Source organism: Arvicola amphibius, chromosome 2 (genome assembly GCF_903992535.2).
Source record: "Arvicola amphibius chromosome 2, mArvAmp1.2, whole genome shotgun sequence".
In the NCBI taxonomy this organism is placed as follows: domain Eukaryota; kingdom Metazoa; phylum Chordata; class Mammalia; order Rodentia; family Cricetidae; genus Arvicola; species Arvicola amphibius.
This window is the reverse complement of record NC_052048.2, coordinates 184287102-184302432: the sequence shown is the minus strand read 5'-3', so window position 1 is coordinate 184302432 and position 15331 is coordinate 184287102. Positions and strand designations below refer to the sequence as shown.

At 46.0% G+C, this 15331-nt stretch overlaps 1 protein-coding gene across 3 annotated transcripts in view; it reads left to right on the top strand.

Moving 5' to 3' along the window:
• Nucleotides 1-15331, top strand: part of Creb3l2 (cAMP responsive element binding protein 3 like 2) — a 113862-nt gene that overhangs the window by 74548 nt on the left and 23983 nt on the right. For all 3 annotated transcript variants that reach the window (XM_038318625.1, XM_038318624.1, XM_038318626.1), the window contains exons 3-5: nucleotides 10313-10488; nucleotides 11415-11502; nucleotides 14324-14508. In XM_038318625.1, coding sequence (XP_038174553.1) covers nucleotides 10313-10488; nucleotides 11415-11502; nucleotides 14324-14508 — 449 coding nt within the window. The remainder of the gene's footprint in view (nucleotides 1-10312; nucleotides 10489-11414; nucleotides 11503-14323; nucleotides 14509-15331) is intronic.

Sequence of the window (15331 nt, the reverse complement as noted above, 5' to 3'; positions counted from 1 at the left end):
TATATAAAGAATAATCAGCCAAATGCTAAAAGGTATAGTGTGTCTTCAGTGTTTTCAGAGTTGATTAGTATTTTGGCTTTAAAACATCAGTACTGAAAATGCTGTTTTGCGTGAATATGAACTACAGCATGGCAAGAGCATGCTTAAGCCTTTTCAGAAATTATTGGAAATTCTATCCTAATCCCAAGTCAACTTCATCTAACCATTTTTTTTTAGAGATTTATTTATTTTATGTATGGGTGCTCTATCTGCATGTGTACCTTTAAGTCAGAAAAGGGCATAAGATCTCACAGATGATTGTGAACCACCATGTAGTTGCTGGGAATTGAACTCAGGACCCCTAGAAAAGCAGCCAGTGTTCTTTACTGCTGAGTCATCTCTCTAGCCGCCAACCAATTTTTTTTTTTAAAAATGAAACAAGTCAGAAAGTCTAACAGCAGTTTTTTAAAATCAAGCATACTAACACAATAGACTCTAGAGATGCACTATTTTGTTACTTGCGTGCTGAAGAGTGACATTGGAAAAAACTAAAGGCCTTTGTTTTCTGCATTTAAACTGTTCTGTCTCTACAAGAAGAAACTTTGTATGGACACCGAGAACACTGCAGCCTGGGATATCCAGTGGTCCTGAAGCTGAGCTGTAGAATTTGGGGCTTCAGCCGCAGGTGATCCGTGGTGTAACATTCTGCACGGTGCAAAGCACACACGTGTATTCATAACCAAAGCTGCAGTAAAGTTGCTCAGGGCAGCACTGGGTGAGCCCTGCAAGAAGTGCCTCTGATATAGTGTGTGTCGTAGTTAGGATTCTCTTGTTGTGAAGAGACACCATGACCATGGCAGCTTTTATAAAGGAAGACATTCATTTGAGGCTGGCTCACAGTTCAGGGGGTTACTCCATTATTTATGGTCATGGTGGGAAGCATGGTGGCACACAGGCAGACATGGAGGCACGCAGCATGGTTCTAAAGAGGTAGCCGAGAGTTCTACACCCAGTTCCAAAGGCAGCAGGAAGAGAGAGTGGGCTTGACTTGAGTTTCTGAAAACCCAAAGCCCCACTCCCTGTGACACACTTCCCCCAACAAGGCCACCTCTACTTCAGCAAGGTCACGCATCCTAATAATGCTACTCCCTATGGGCCTATGGAAACCATTTTCGTTCAGACCACAGGAGTATAAGTTTGATTTTTTAATTAACTTCTGTCTGTTGTGCACTGAGAAGCCCTTTACTGTTGCCTAGTTTGTCACATCCCCACATTCAGTTATGTGACGTTCAGTTGAAGAATCTGTAAACTGTAGCACAAGGTACACATTTGCTTTGTTCTGTTATTTTAGTGTTTTTCCTGAGCAAGAAACTTAGTAATGCTAGACCGGGCCATTCAGAGAGAACTTGATGTGACTCCTGTCCTCCAAGCTTGTGTATGAATAGGGTATAAAAGTCTATAAAATATCAGCAGGTTAATCAGAAGGGGTATATACTGCATTTGTGCCAAGGTAACTTTATTTAGGCTGGCATAAGAGACTAATAGCAGGGAGCTGACTCAGTGGCTAAGGGCATGTACTGCAGTTGGAGAGGACCAGACTTGGTTCCTAACACCAGTGACTCAAAACCACTTGTAAATTCCAGCTTCAGGGAACCAGGCACCTTCTTCTGGCCCTCATGGGTACTGCATTCTTGTGCACATACCTGTGCTTTCAACACAGACATATACAAACAATTTAAAAATTAGTAATAAAAATAAATCTTTATAGAAAAGACAGACTATTGCTGTTTCAGGTCTATAGAGTCTAGACAGACCAGGGATATCTCTTGTGACCAGTTGTCCTGCTGATGAATCCACTGGGGTTTCTTAGGGTTCTTAGCTAGAGCTAGCTGGGTGGGCTCAGATTGATCCTTTAAATTTACGGGGTTGTTTCCACAGTGACATTTGAGAGCAAGTCCTCAGTGAGCTGGAGGTGAGTAACTGGTGCTGGCGTGAAGTCATAAGGGGAGTATGAGACAGGCTGCGGGAGGAGGAGGACTCAGGAGTCGAGCACCATGGGACGATTGGAAAACAGGGTTGGAGCAAAGAGGGGGGTGTTTGTTGGAGAGTCCTAGGAGAGAATAATGGCTCATTGCTGAGGCTGCAGAGCAGGGGAGGGGTGCACAGAGAGTTAGCTGCAGAGTGACGAGAAGGTGTTTGACATGAATGGCAAAGAAAGTGATTTTTTTTTTTTTTGATTAGAGAAATAGGCAGCAGGATTCACACAGGGTTGTGTGTGTGAGGAAAGGTCACGGGTGAGTCACAGGTGACTTGGGTTTCTGCTCTGTAGCCTTAGAATGATCTCGGTGTTGACGTGTTCCCAGGAAGTGGGACCCAGGGGGGAAAAAAGGCCCAGAGATGAGATAAATAGCTAATCACATTTGCTCTGAGCTGGTGTCAAGAGCATCAGTGTGAGTCATCCTAGAGGGGCAGGAAAGGATGATGTGGCCATGCTGGGTCCTCTGCCTTGGCTGGGGTGATGAAAGAACTTGTGTGTGTTTGGGTGGGAGCACAGGGGAGGAAGATAACAGTGCTTCCCCCAGAACAGCAAAGCAGTGATCCCTTTGCTTAACCCCTGCAGTCTAGAATAGTTAGTGTGCAGTTAGTGTAGTACAGTCAACAGCAAAGTTGACAGCCATCTGTCAAGTAAAACTACTTAGATTATTTGTGAATAACAGCTCTATTATTGACAAAGAAAAATTAAATATATGTGGGAGTTTTGTGCACATCTGTGTAGTGTATTAATCTTTTCAAATCAGCCCTTTGTTCTATGGGTATTTACGTGGTTCATGCTCTAAACCAGCATCCTTCAGGAGAAACGGTGAATCTGAAAGATTCAAGTACAAGGTACAGTGCGGATCTCTAGAGTCGTATTGTGTATGACTCTAGCTTTGAGTCTGGGCTCTGCCCAGATTATGAATGATGAGATCTTGAGCGAGTTGCTCTGCTCTTTTGTCTCCCCATCCCTATCTTTAAAATGGGAATATAATATTTTACCTTCCACAGCGTTGGTGGTGGGCTTCACCGAGTTAATATTTATTGGACACTTAGAACAGTGCCTGCCGCTTTGCAAGCACCGAATGAGTGTCAGCTATTATTGCTATTGCTATTGCTCTTCTGTGCTAATTAAATACATAATTTACCAGGTGGCTGCGATAGGAATGGCAGGCGCTGAGGGTACAGAGCTTCCATGGACACAGGCACAGAAAGAACACAGAGTGACAGAGATAGCTGATTGCATTGGTCTCAGAGGTCCACACAGTACAGCCTGGGTGTCTGCCAAAGACTAAGCACAGCACGTTTTAGCTGTTATGAGTTGGTCTTAAACAATGTTTCTTCATATCAGAAACATGGACTGGTGGTCTGTGGTATAGGAGTAATCAGTATTTTTTTTTCTTAAAATGTAATCCTTGTAGGACAGAGCTGTATTAAACCATTGCTCCTTTGGAAAGCAGTGTGTGCCCGTGAGAGTGAGCCCAGGCTGTGGGAGTCATTTCTGTGTGAGTTCCAGGTCTGCCACACACCAGCTGTATGCACACTTTTGGGCGAGTTAACTTAATCTTGCAGTTTCCTTGTTTTTAAAATGGGAACAATAGTTGTATTAACCTCTGTGGTTACTCTTAGGACTAAGTTAATATTTCCAAGTACTCAGAACAGTACCCAGCCCATAGCAAATACAATGCTGCTGAGTTTCCTACCATGGACACCTCTTCATGCCATTCTATATGGGAATCGATTTTAGGGCACCATGGGCAGACAGGCCGCTGGCTTCCATGCAGTGGGCCATAATTTTTCCCTTATTTTTACATGTCTCACAGAATTCTTACCCCACAGCGTCCTGCCTTTCAGATCTCAGCCTTGGAATTTTCAAAGGAGATTTTTTTTTTTTTTTGTATTTTATTAGTCTGGGTATTTTGCCTGCATGCGCATCTGGGCACCACTTGTGTACCTGGTACCTGTGGAGGCCAGAAGAGGACATAAGGTCCTCCTGGAACTGGAGCTACAGACCGTTGTGGGCTGTCCTGTGAGTGCTGGGCATGGCCCCGAGGTCCTCTGGGAGAATAGCCACTGAGCCATCTCTCTAGGCACAGGAGATTTTTATGTGGGGGGGGGGAAAAAGATTTGTCACTTTTTCAACATGTTCAAAGAGTAAACAAAAAAATGAGAGCTTAGAGGAGACATAACTTACTTTCTTCAGTTTATATATACTATTTGGACGATAAATGGAAACGTGTAGGGTTTTTTTTTTATCATATCGATGCTATTTGTACCAAGTGATTTCTCTTAGGAATGTATGTTTATTCCTATTCTGTGTTCTGTAGTGTGTGTATGTTTGTGTGTGTGGTTGTGTGTGTGTGTGTGGTTGTGTGTGTGTGTTGACTGTGTGTATGTCTGTAAAACACAAGTCTTGTGCAGGGTTACTGGCGCTGCATATGGAAACAATTGAGGCTCTACTCCTGATGCTGTCATTTCATTGCCTTTAAGCAGCTCTGTCCTTTGGTCTCCAAGGCCACCTGATGTTCCCTACCATGAGACAGTGGCGCCTCTTCATCTTTGCTAATAGCCAAGGCTGATGCTGAGGAGATGCAGCCTTGGAAATCAACCTTTAGGGGAAGCTGTGCAAATAAAATCCGATGCTATAGAGGATGCTTATCATCCAGAATATGCACTATTAAAATTAGGGGAGGGTGTCTTTCATTTCAAATGAAACTTAAAAGGTATGTAAGTATAATTCAGAAAAAAAACCACCTTTGTTTTACTCAAAGTCTGAAGTGCAGAATTTAGAAAAGTTGCAGACTGTAGCATTTCAAGTACTTAGTTATCTCTATGTTTAATCAATCAGTTATGCAAATAGCTGGGGATGCATCTAACTCTAAGCCTTAGTGGTCTTTTTGCCAATAAAATTCAACTACAAAGCTAAGGCCCCGGGCAAGTTGCAGAGCCCACTCCTTTTCTAATTCTCTCCTTTCTTTACCTTCTACCTTATAGGTTGCATTTATAATTTTTTTCTCTAATTTGATCTTTAATTCCATTGGGGATAAAATTTAGGCCAACAGCCCAGGGTTGGGAATGCAAGCTCTCTCCTCTGATTTCAGCTGCACTGAATGCTGCTCTCATCAAGCTTCGTACTGACTGCACTTCCTTAATCTAAATCCAGTCCTTTTACAGTTCATCTGGTGGGTCTGATTGGCGAGTCTACAAATGCTTGTTTATTTTTATTAATCATGCATGTGCAAGCCAGACGACAACTTTTGGGAGTTGGTTCTCCCCTTCCAGCTTCCTGTAGCTTGTAGGAATCGAACTCAGGTCATCAGGCTCGTGAGGCAAGTGCTCTGACCTGCTCAGCCATCTCACCAGCCCCTACAAATATTTATTAACACCATCTCCAATTGACGACTTAGAGGAATTATTCTGAAAATCATTGCAGTTATCTTATTGCCATAGATTCTGATGTTGTAATTCTAGCCACCTTGTACTAGCGAGCTGTGCTGTCTAAGAGGCCATCTCAAACCCCGTACTTTAATTTCTGTGTGTATGTGGGGGTAGTCTATTCCAGGGTGGTCTCCAGTCAAGGATGAGCCTGAACTTTGGATCCTCCTGCCTTTGCCTCCTGTGTTTGAGCACTGGGATTACCAGTGTTTATGTAGTACTGGGGATCACACTTGGTGCTCTGTATATGCTAGGTAAGCACTGTATCAGCTCTGCTAAATTCCCAGCTCTAAATCTCAGTACTTGGAGTAAATATCAGTGTATTACTAGAGGTTGTGCATTTCCACTGCAGGGGATTGACTGATGGACATGGGCTCAGTTTAGCAATTGCTGGTTCCAGCTACATTTGCTCTCATCTTAAGGCTAGCAGAGAGTTGATGACTTGGCTCAGCTCCCCTTGGCATGCCTTTGATCTGTGAGGCTGTGCTCCTTCATCTAGCATCAAGAGATCAATCCTGGCATATCCTGGCACTATCTTATGTGATAGTAAAAACCATAAGAACATAAACCCGACCTTCGCTAAAACGTTCCAAGATTCTGCTGTATTAAGAAGCTAGCGTGCCATTGGTTAGGTTAAGTTACAGGGCAAAGCTGGGGGTATTGAAAACTCATATAGCAAAAGACACAGTTGGAGGGTGTGCTGGCTTATATCGGTATAGCTTGACTAAACCAAGATTCACCTAGGAAAGGAGCCATGGGACATACTTGTGAGGAATTGTCTTGATGGGTTAATTGAGGCAGATTACTTCCCTAAATGTGGGAATCCCCACTGGGTTGAGATCCTAGGCTACCTAAAAAGCCAAAAGCTAGCTGGGCACCAACATTCTCTCTGTCTACTTCATGGGTACAATGTGACCATCTGCCTCATGCTCCTAACCACCATGCCGTCCCCACTCCTGATGGATTTCCCTCAAACTGTTGCCACCCAGATCCTTTCTCTCAGGTTGCTTTTGTCTGGATATTTTATCATGGGAATAACAAAAGCAGCTATACAAAGTGGGAAAGCCTACTGGAGTCAGCGGTGGGGCCTCTCAGACACTCCAGCTCTGCCCGGCTAGCGCCACCCCAAAGCAAGAGGAGGCAAGGCCAGCATGTTCATATGTGGCAACCGGGAATGATAGTAATAGTTTCAAATACAGGCTTCTAGAAATACTATAAAAAAACGTTAAAGAATAAGAATAAAGCCACAATGTTGTGAATGATTATCTTGATCATGTTTGCTGTTCAGGCATGTTTCTTTTGTCTCTTTCTTTCTTTTCTTTTCTTTTTTTTTTTTTTTTTTTGGTTTTTCGAGACAGGGTTTCTCTGTGGCTTTGGAGCCTGTCCTGGAACTAGCTCTTGTAGACCAGGCTGGTCTCGAACTCACAGAGATCTGCCTGCCTCTGCCTCCCGAGTGCTGGGATTAAAGGCATGTGCCACCATCACCTGGCTTGTCTCTTTCTTATTAATGTGTTAGTCAGTGTTCTCTTGCTGGGAAGAGATGCCATGACCATAGCAACTCTTATAAAGGAAAACATTTAATTGGGGCTGGCTTATAGCTCAGAGGTTTAGTCCATTATCGTCATGATGGGAAGCATGGTGCCATACAGGCCAACAGTGCTGGAGAAATAGCTGAGAGTTCTACATCCAGACCCAAAGGAGCAGCATGAAAGAGTGCCACGCTAGGCCTGGCATGAGGTTCTGGAAACCTCAAAGCCCATCCCCCAGAGACACACTTTCTCCTACAAGGCCACACCTCCAATAATACCACTCCCTCTGGGTCTATGAGGGCCATTTTCATTCAAACTACCACAGTCTCTTTTCTTCATCAATAGTATATCATTATACTAAGGTTTTTCCTAACATATTATGAACCTTTCCTTTATTATTGAAAAGGCTTCGTAAATATGTCAGTGTCTATATAAATATTCTGTTGTATAGATAGACCATAATCCACCTCATCGTCTTCTTCATGGATTGGTTGTTTCCAGCATTTTGTCCTTCTAAATAAGAGTGTCTAAATAAGAGCATGTGTATAAATTTTGATTCACATGTTGACTTGTTTCCTGCCTTGAAAGAACGCTGGTGGGGATGCAGCGATCTGCGTCTGAACTCAGGTGGCAATGAGGAGATTTGCAGTCTATAGACATGGCGCCGTTGAGATTGGGCTTCATTTTAACTCAAAGGATCTTCAAGATGGAGGACTGAATGGCAGTACTCAAATGGACGCATGATGGCGATCCCAGTTGTTTTTCCTCAGCTAAGCTCAGGGGAGCAGAGCCTTGGTCTTCTCACTTGGATGACTGCTATAGTCTGTAAGAGAGGATGCTTCTGCAGTCAGATACCATTACTGGCCTTAGCCTCTGCTCCTAAGGCAGCAGTGATGATGTTTTTAGATAGGACCATGGTGCTGAGCATGAAGAACAAGGAAAGAACTCCTTCCCTGTTTCCTACATACATCTGTTGACAATGGTTTTGCTCCGGTAGAAGAACCAATTTCATCTTCCGTTTGGCCTTCAAGTTCAAGTGTACTTTCTTCATTTAACTTTGCCTGGTGCGTCTATTGGGAATTAAACTGGGTCACAGACATTTTGATTGTAACGTTAGGATATGTGGCCTTACCTCACAATTTGCTGGTCATTGCATGGAGCCATTTTCCCAGGAGTGTCCCTTCCTCTTCGTTTTATTATACCCAGAGCTACATTTCTTCTTACTATGTTCCTTATAGCCTCTTCTGGCAAAGTGTGTTCAGTTTGAGCTGTGAGTGTGATTTCTATGAGCAGCAGCTTGGGCATCTCACCGCTGACTGGAGAAAGTGATCGCAGCCTCTCTCTACCTCTCCCTCCCGCCTGCATTTTTGTCCTGAGCGTGCCTTCCTCCTGTCTCCTGAGCTGTGGACAGTCTTCTCGTACCGAGCCTCCTTGCAGGAGTCTTTAGTCTTCTTTCAGCCGGTGGTTCAGTTGTTTCTAAAAGCTGAGCAGGGTGCCCATCTGGCCAACAGAACTGGGTGTCAAGTACAGTGTGGTCTCCTCCCTCTAGCAGCCATTAAAAGGTCCTTTGTTCCCTCCTAGCCCCTCCTGGTCCAGGATATCGCCCACACCCTGTGGCGGAAATCCCCCCATCACACCAGACACTGGGCAGCTTATAGAACTTGCTCTGAAAGCAGAATGCCACCTTGTGAGTGGGAACCTAACCTTTTCTGGGCTCAAAGGAAGTAGTTTATGGAGTTGAAGTTTATCTTTGTGTGCTTTTGCTTTTTGCCACATTCCCATGCTTCTCTGTGTGATTGTTCATGTACCCCTCACCCCCCCCCCCTTTTTGTTATAAGAAAACGAGCAAAATTCCTGAGTGTATGTTCATGGTGGGAACTGCTAGGTGACCGAGTAGGCGGGGCTTGTTTTCAAAGAGCAGAGGAGCGCATCTGGTTTGTGTGTGCCCCTTCTTAGTAAAGCCGGTGTCTGCTGAGGACTGTGGGCTTCGGGAACTGCTGGCCTTTCCTTTTTCTCTGCATGTTTCCAGACTCTTGGCTCTCCTTCCTTACCCCACCCTCTATTCCTGCAGGGCTGGGCTGAGTTATTTGCTCTGAAGCAGTTTGGTGCAGCTTAAGCTCCCCAACAACATGTGTCCAGCCAGGGTCTGAGGAGCCCCACTGGCTCCATCTCGCTGCTTAGCAGTTATCTCTCCCCAGGCCCGGAGGTCATCATGAAAACCGGGGTGACAAGACAGAGCCCAGGCTTACCAAGACCCCGCTCTCCTCTCTAGATGAGTATTTCATCCATTTTAGCCGAGCAAACCTAGAACTTTCCCAGGGGTCTGTGCAATGACTCTGGGTGCCTAGTTAGATTTGAGATGTAGATGGAGAAAATAAGAAAGGGCAAAAACTAGGCAGTGGGAACTGAAAAAAGTGAAGGGAGGAAAGAAGGAAGGGAAGAAGGGAGGGAGGAAGGAAGGAAGGAAGGAAGGAAGGAAGGAAGGAAGGAAGGAAGGAAGGGAAGAAGAAAGGAGACAAATACCTATGGAGAAGTCCTCTGTCCCGAGGCCTTGTTTACCAAACATTAGCCTCTTTTTTCTTTCTTTTGACTATACTTATTTATTATTAAATAGCATATTCACTTGGTTTGAAACCCCGAAAGTGTGACATGTTACATGGTTAAAAGCCTTCCCTCCCATCTCATTCTCTGTGTGCTTAACCCGTTCTTGCTATGCCCAGGAAGCCCAGTGCGCCGCTGCTACTTCCTATCAGGTGGTAACACAGCATGGCCAAGAGCCTATAGAAGAAAGGGTTTACTTGGGTGTATGTTTCCAGAGGGCTCGAGTCCCTCGTGGCAAGGAGGCGTGGTAGCAGGTAGTAGATGCTGAGAAGAACAGATGAGAGCTGAGAGCTCACACCTTGAGCTGTAGGCAGGAAGACGGAGAGTGCCCTGTGATTGGCATGCATGGTCGTTTGGAACCTCAGCATCCATCCCAGTGACACACTTCTTTGAGCGAGACCACACCTCCTCAGCCCCAAGCAGCTCCACCGACTGGCAATCAAGTATTCAGACACGGGAGCCTGTGGGAGACATTCTTACTCAAACCGCCACAGCTGGTTTCTGACTTTCCCGTGTAACCCTTCCAACATTTCTTCAGGCTTATCATGTCTGGGCATACACAGCTAAGAGAATTCTTTCCTTGCTCTCAGTTTCCTCGTCCGTGAAGCTCTCCTCTCACACGCTTGTGTCCCTTTCCTTTCTTAGAACTGTAGTTGGGGAGTGGCCGGCGGTCACGTGTCTCTCTTACACCCCGTGCCCAGCTGTGCTCACGCGTGGTTGTCCTTTTCCCACAGAGGAAGTGGAGAGCGAGAAGTGGTACCTGTCTGCAGACTTCCCTTCGGCCACCATCAAGACAGAGCCAATCACAGAGGAGCAACCCCCAGGACTTGTCCCCTCTGTCACTCTGACCATCACAGCCATTTCTACTCCCTTTGAGAAAGAAGAGTCCCCTCTGGATATGAATGCTGGGGTATATCCAGTTTTCTTCCTTATAAATATAGATATCGGAAGGTAGAGATCTTTGGTCTGCAGTAAAGCGTTTATCCTAGGAGATGCATGTATTTTGAGGGGGCGTAGTCATGTATGTATGCATGCATTCAGGCGTGTTTGTATGCACGAGTGTATCAAGAATATGTTACTGTTAGCAACATGGATTATGGCAACTTTTGAAGGTGTTGTACAGAAAAATCAGTAGCAAAGATGATTTCATTTTTTTTTTACTTAATCGCTGTTATGAAATTGAAAACACAGTAGAGAAGCTGTGCGTGGCATTGGCCTTCATTCCAGTGGAGGGGAATGGTTGAGGTACAAGGTCAGAAGCGGGCACTGGATGCCCTGGAACTGGAGTTACAGGTGGTTGTGAGCCGCTGGGTGGTGCTGGGAACTGAACCCAGGTCTTCCAGAGCAGCAAGCCCTCTTGACTGCCGAGACATCTCTTCAGGCCTTGGTTGGTTCTGAAGTATGTGTATAACTCACTGTCAGGATTCTGTCCTTCTGCTCCCTCTCTCCTTTCCCTGGTGGGTATTTTCTAGTTAGATGTCATCAGTCATCGAGGAGGCTGGAGGGATAGGACAAATGGGAAGCCTGTGATGAAGTTTTACCAGAGTATTTTACCATAAATGTCTTTATCATAGCATTGCTGCCACTGCTGCTGCCACCACCACCACCACCATCAATAATAATAATAATAATAATAATGATGATGATAATAATAATAATAATATTGAGCCCTGAATTTTAACAAGAGTTATCAGATCCCACATTTGGATGTGAGAAGGTATGATGTAGCCCATGCCTTACCACGCTGGCCCGTAGTAAGACACAGTTGACAGATAGCCCCTCTTCTGTAAAGGCTTTTACTAAGTTACAAACTCATGTCTGAAATTCCTTTCCCAGGTGGACTCCTCATGCCAGACAATTATCCCTAAGATTAAGTTGGAGCCTCATGAAGTGGATCAGTTCTTAAACTTCTCTCATAAGGAAGGTATGCTCTTCACCCCTTCCTCCCTCACTCCCGGGGTCCATTCTAAAGCAAGGGAGCCCGGCACATTCCAGGATTACAGAGGTGACTGACTGTATGGAGTAATCCTGTTCTTAAGAATCTTGATTCTGAGGAAATATTTTGAAAGCTAAACATTTCCATAATAAAATTATTCCTCTTTCTATTCTTTACTGCCAGCCACCTGAGCATTAGTGGGGTTCGATGCTCACCAAGGATGGGCTTTTAGAGCCGTTTCCAACTGCTGTGGCATGCGTGAGGTTGTTAAGACCCCTGTGCTTTCACCTCCTAGTGTGAACCCACCAGCACCCCACGGGAATACCGCAGTCCACAGTGACTCTGGCTCAACTAAAACTTAAGTTTTAACCTTCTGTAAATGAAGCTGTAACATGTCTGTACAATCAGAGTTTAGCTGTCCTATTTGGGTCACAACTGTGATGAGCCCGCCCCTTTTCTGCTTAGGAACATTCGTGGTCCTGATGATGCACCTCTTTGGGCTTCTTGTCGTTCATTTAGAACCTAACCACGCCTTGGAATTGTTTACTTTGTGTTCATTCTCTACATCATTCTTTTTTCTGGCTCCCCGCTCTGTGTTCTCATATACAGTCGTTCTGGGATCCTAGATGCAGACCCTCCGCCTCAGGGGGGCACAGGAAGCTCTCAGTACCTCATTTACAGAGAGCGTGGCGTGCACTCCTTTTAAAATTCTGTGTCTGTTGGTGTTGCACCTTCCTTAGCTATGTGTTCAACATATGTTTAGCTGTATAGTTCATTGCGTGGTCAACAAAGCAGTCTGCATACACAATTGCAGAGAAGACACGTGTGCTTTGGGGAGCAAAGGAACGTACATTGTATGCTAGCACGGGGGTATAATTTACCTTCCTTCCTTCAGGACTCCACCCAGGGCTGGACTGGAGACCCCTGAATCAGGGTTGGCCGTGACTGCCCTCACTCTGTGTAAAGAAGTGAAAAAGTTAATATTTTCCGTCTGCATCTGTATCACGCCTTTGTTTTCTTGGCCCTGAGCGGCACATATTCATGCCTTTGAGCCTTAGCGTCTGCTTCCAGGCAGCTTCTTTCATCTTTATGGCTGCTCACCACTGCCAAATGGATCTTGTTCTTTTTGCTCTGTTGTGACGCAGCTCAGAAAGTGTCACAACTCGAACAATAGAGCCCCATAGTGGCGGCAGGATCTAGGGTCGCCGGAGGAGAAAGGGCAATCCTCCCTCGTTATCCTGGATAAAGACAGATGAAGAAATTGAATATCCTGGCGGACATCAAAGTTTCTAGGCAGAATAGCTTGCTGTCCCCAGCTCCTTCTGCAGCTTAGGAGCAGCGTTTCAAATGATGTTTAGAAATCTGATCCTGAAACACCTGTGCCCAGACGGCAGGCTCTTCCTGTCAGCCTGCTTCTCTCCTTTGTGGACTGTTCTCTGCTCAGAAAGGAGAAAAGCATAGCTTCGCCTGTGCCAGGCCAGGGGGAGGAAGAACTCTTGATGTCCTTGGGAGTTCAGCTGGAGTCTCTGATCGATTAATCTGATTCATGGTGTCGTATATTCCTGGCAGAGGGGACGCCTTGGTAACCTTGGCTGATACTTATGACATGCCTACTTCATGCTGAAGGGGCAGACGCGGCCTACCCCTGAGCTACTCGGTGGGCATGCAAGCGTTCTCTGGCTACAGAGATGGTACATGAAGCTGGGCCCCCTGGAGGGGCTTGGGGTGAGGGACCCTCGGATGTAAACTCCCTCAGCAGCAGTGGCTGGCAGAACAGAAAAATCCTGTTCAGAAAAAAAAGGGAGGGAGCCCTCGGTGGAGCCCAGGTGATGTTCTCTATCCAGAAGCTCATTCCAGCTGCCCTGGGATGCTGGCCTGAACCCTGTGCGGTGTTCTCAGCCCTGATAATATGCCCTGACAGAAAGACTTTAGGAGAGATGGTACCTTGTACCCCCATTTCTTTTTCCTCTGACTACTTATCTACCTAATGGTAGATGTGGGGTTTCTGAATGAAGAATGCCTGGCCTCCTGCCTGCAGCCCCCACCAAGCACATTCCTCCAGAAACAAAGCAGTCTTTCTCCAAGGATTCCATGAGCGCTCTCAGGTTGGCAGTTTATTAAAAGATTGTTTTAAACAAACCACATACGACTAACCTGATTTGTGCATCACCCTGTGTGAACCATCTAAAAAGAATACAGTGGGGCCGGGCGTGTCGCTCAGTCGATAGAGGGCTAGCATAGCATGCAAGGCGACTCCGATTCCACCCCTAGTACCACACAAAACCAGGCATGGCCGAGCACAGTTTCAGTCTCCACATTCCAGAGGTGGGGGGCAAGAGGAGCAGAAGTTCAAGGTCATCTTCAGTTATCCAGAATTCAAGGCCAGACTGGGGTACATGAGTACCCGCTTAAAATATGTTGCAAAAATAAAATTACAAAGGAACACAGTGATCAGTCTTTTCAGCACCATGTGGGGGCACCCACCCTCCCAGGCCACCCCTGGAGTCATCCTTTTGTTTAGTGTCTCACGCACATGCCTACCTGGGGTAGTTTTGTGCTAGGACCGGTACGTGCGGCTTTATATTCACCTTCTCTCCCTTTTCATACAAGAAGAGGACAACCGGATGTACCATTCTGTGCCTGGCTCCCTTCTCACCATGTCTTAAAGCACTTTTCAGGTCAGCCTAGAGAGAGTGCCCACCTGTGCACCTACCCCAATCTTCCCGTGCGAGACACACGCGTGTTTAACTGGGTCTCGTGTTGTGTTCCCTTTTCTGTGATGGATGAAATATGCTCTCTTCATCCTCAGCCCCCGTGGATCAACTGCACCTACCGCCAACACCACCCAGTAGCAACAGCAGTGACTCTGAGGGCAGCCTGAGCCCTAACCCACGCCTGCATCCCTTCAGCCTGTCTCAGGCCCACAGCCCCGCCAGAGCCATGCCCCGGGGCCCCTCTGCCTTGTCCACATCTCCTCTCCTCACAGCTCCACATGTAAGTATCTGATTGGCCCTTCTGGGGAGCCAGGAATCCTCTCAACATGATTCTTCTCATTGTAACGAAATGTTTGTTTCGTGATTAGAAGCCTTTGTCCATGCTATGTTACTGACACAAAATAACCAAGACTGAGTAAGTTAGGAAAGATTATTTTTGTTGGTTTTGTTTGTTTGGGTGCACAGTCCTGGAGGTGGTGAATTCCAAGAGCACGGTGCCTGTATCTGCTTAGCTTCTGGAGAGGATGCTCCATGCTTAGCAGGAAAGCGAGAAGAAGAGGGGAAGGACACATATCCTAGGAGACAGGGAGCCTGCGTAGCAGCAGCACACCCCCGTGGTGACTAATCCAGGCCTGTGAGACCCAACTCACTCCTGCAAAAAGGCACTGACATGCGTTCTTCATGTCCGCTTTTCTCAATGGTACCACACTGGGGACCAAGCCTCCAGGTGGGGACAGACTGGTCCAAGATGCAGCATCAAAGTGGGGTGGTAAGAACCCTAAAGAACGTGTTTGTGAAGACTTGCCTGCAGATCTTAGTAATTCTGGTTTTCATGTACACGGGCCTGGTTCTTACTCATTGGTTTATTTCCCAGGGCTAGAAGCCTAAGGCTTCTGTTCTGTTCTGTTCTTTCCCCTCAGCGTGCCAGCATAAACACTCGCCATCCGTGTAGATGATGCTTACTTAGCGTGCACTAGAGAATGCCTTTCATCTTTCAGATAAGCGTTCTTGGGCGAAATTTGAAAAGAAAGTCTGTCTTTCTGAGATTAAGTTCTTTGATGTCAAAAGCTCAGAAACATAGTTTAATCTCTGTGTGTGTTGAG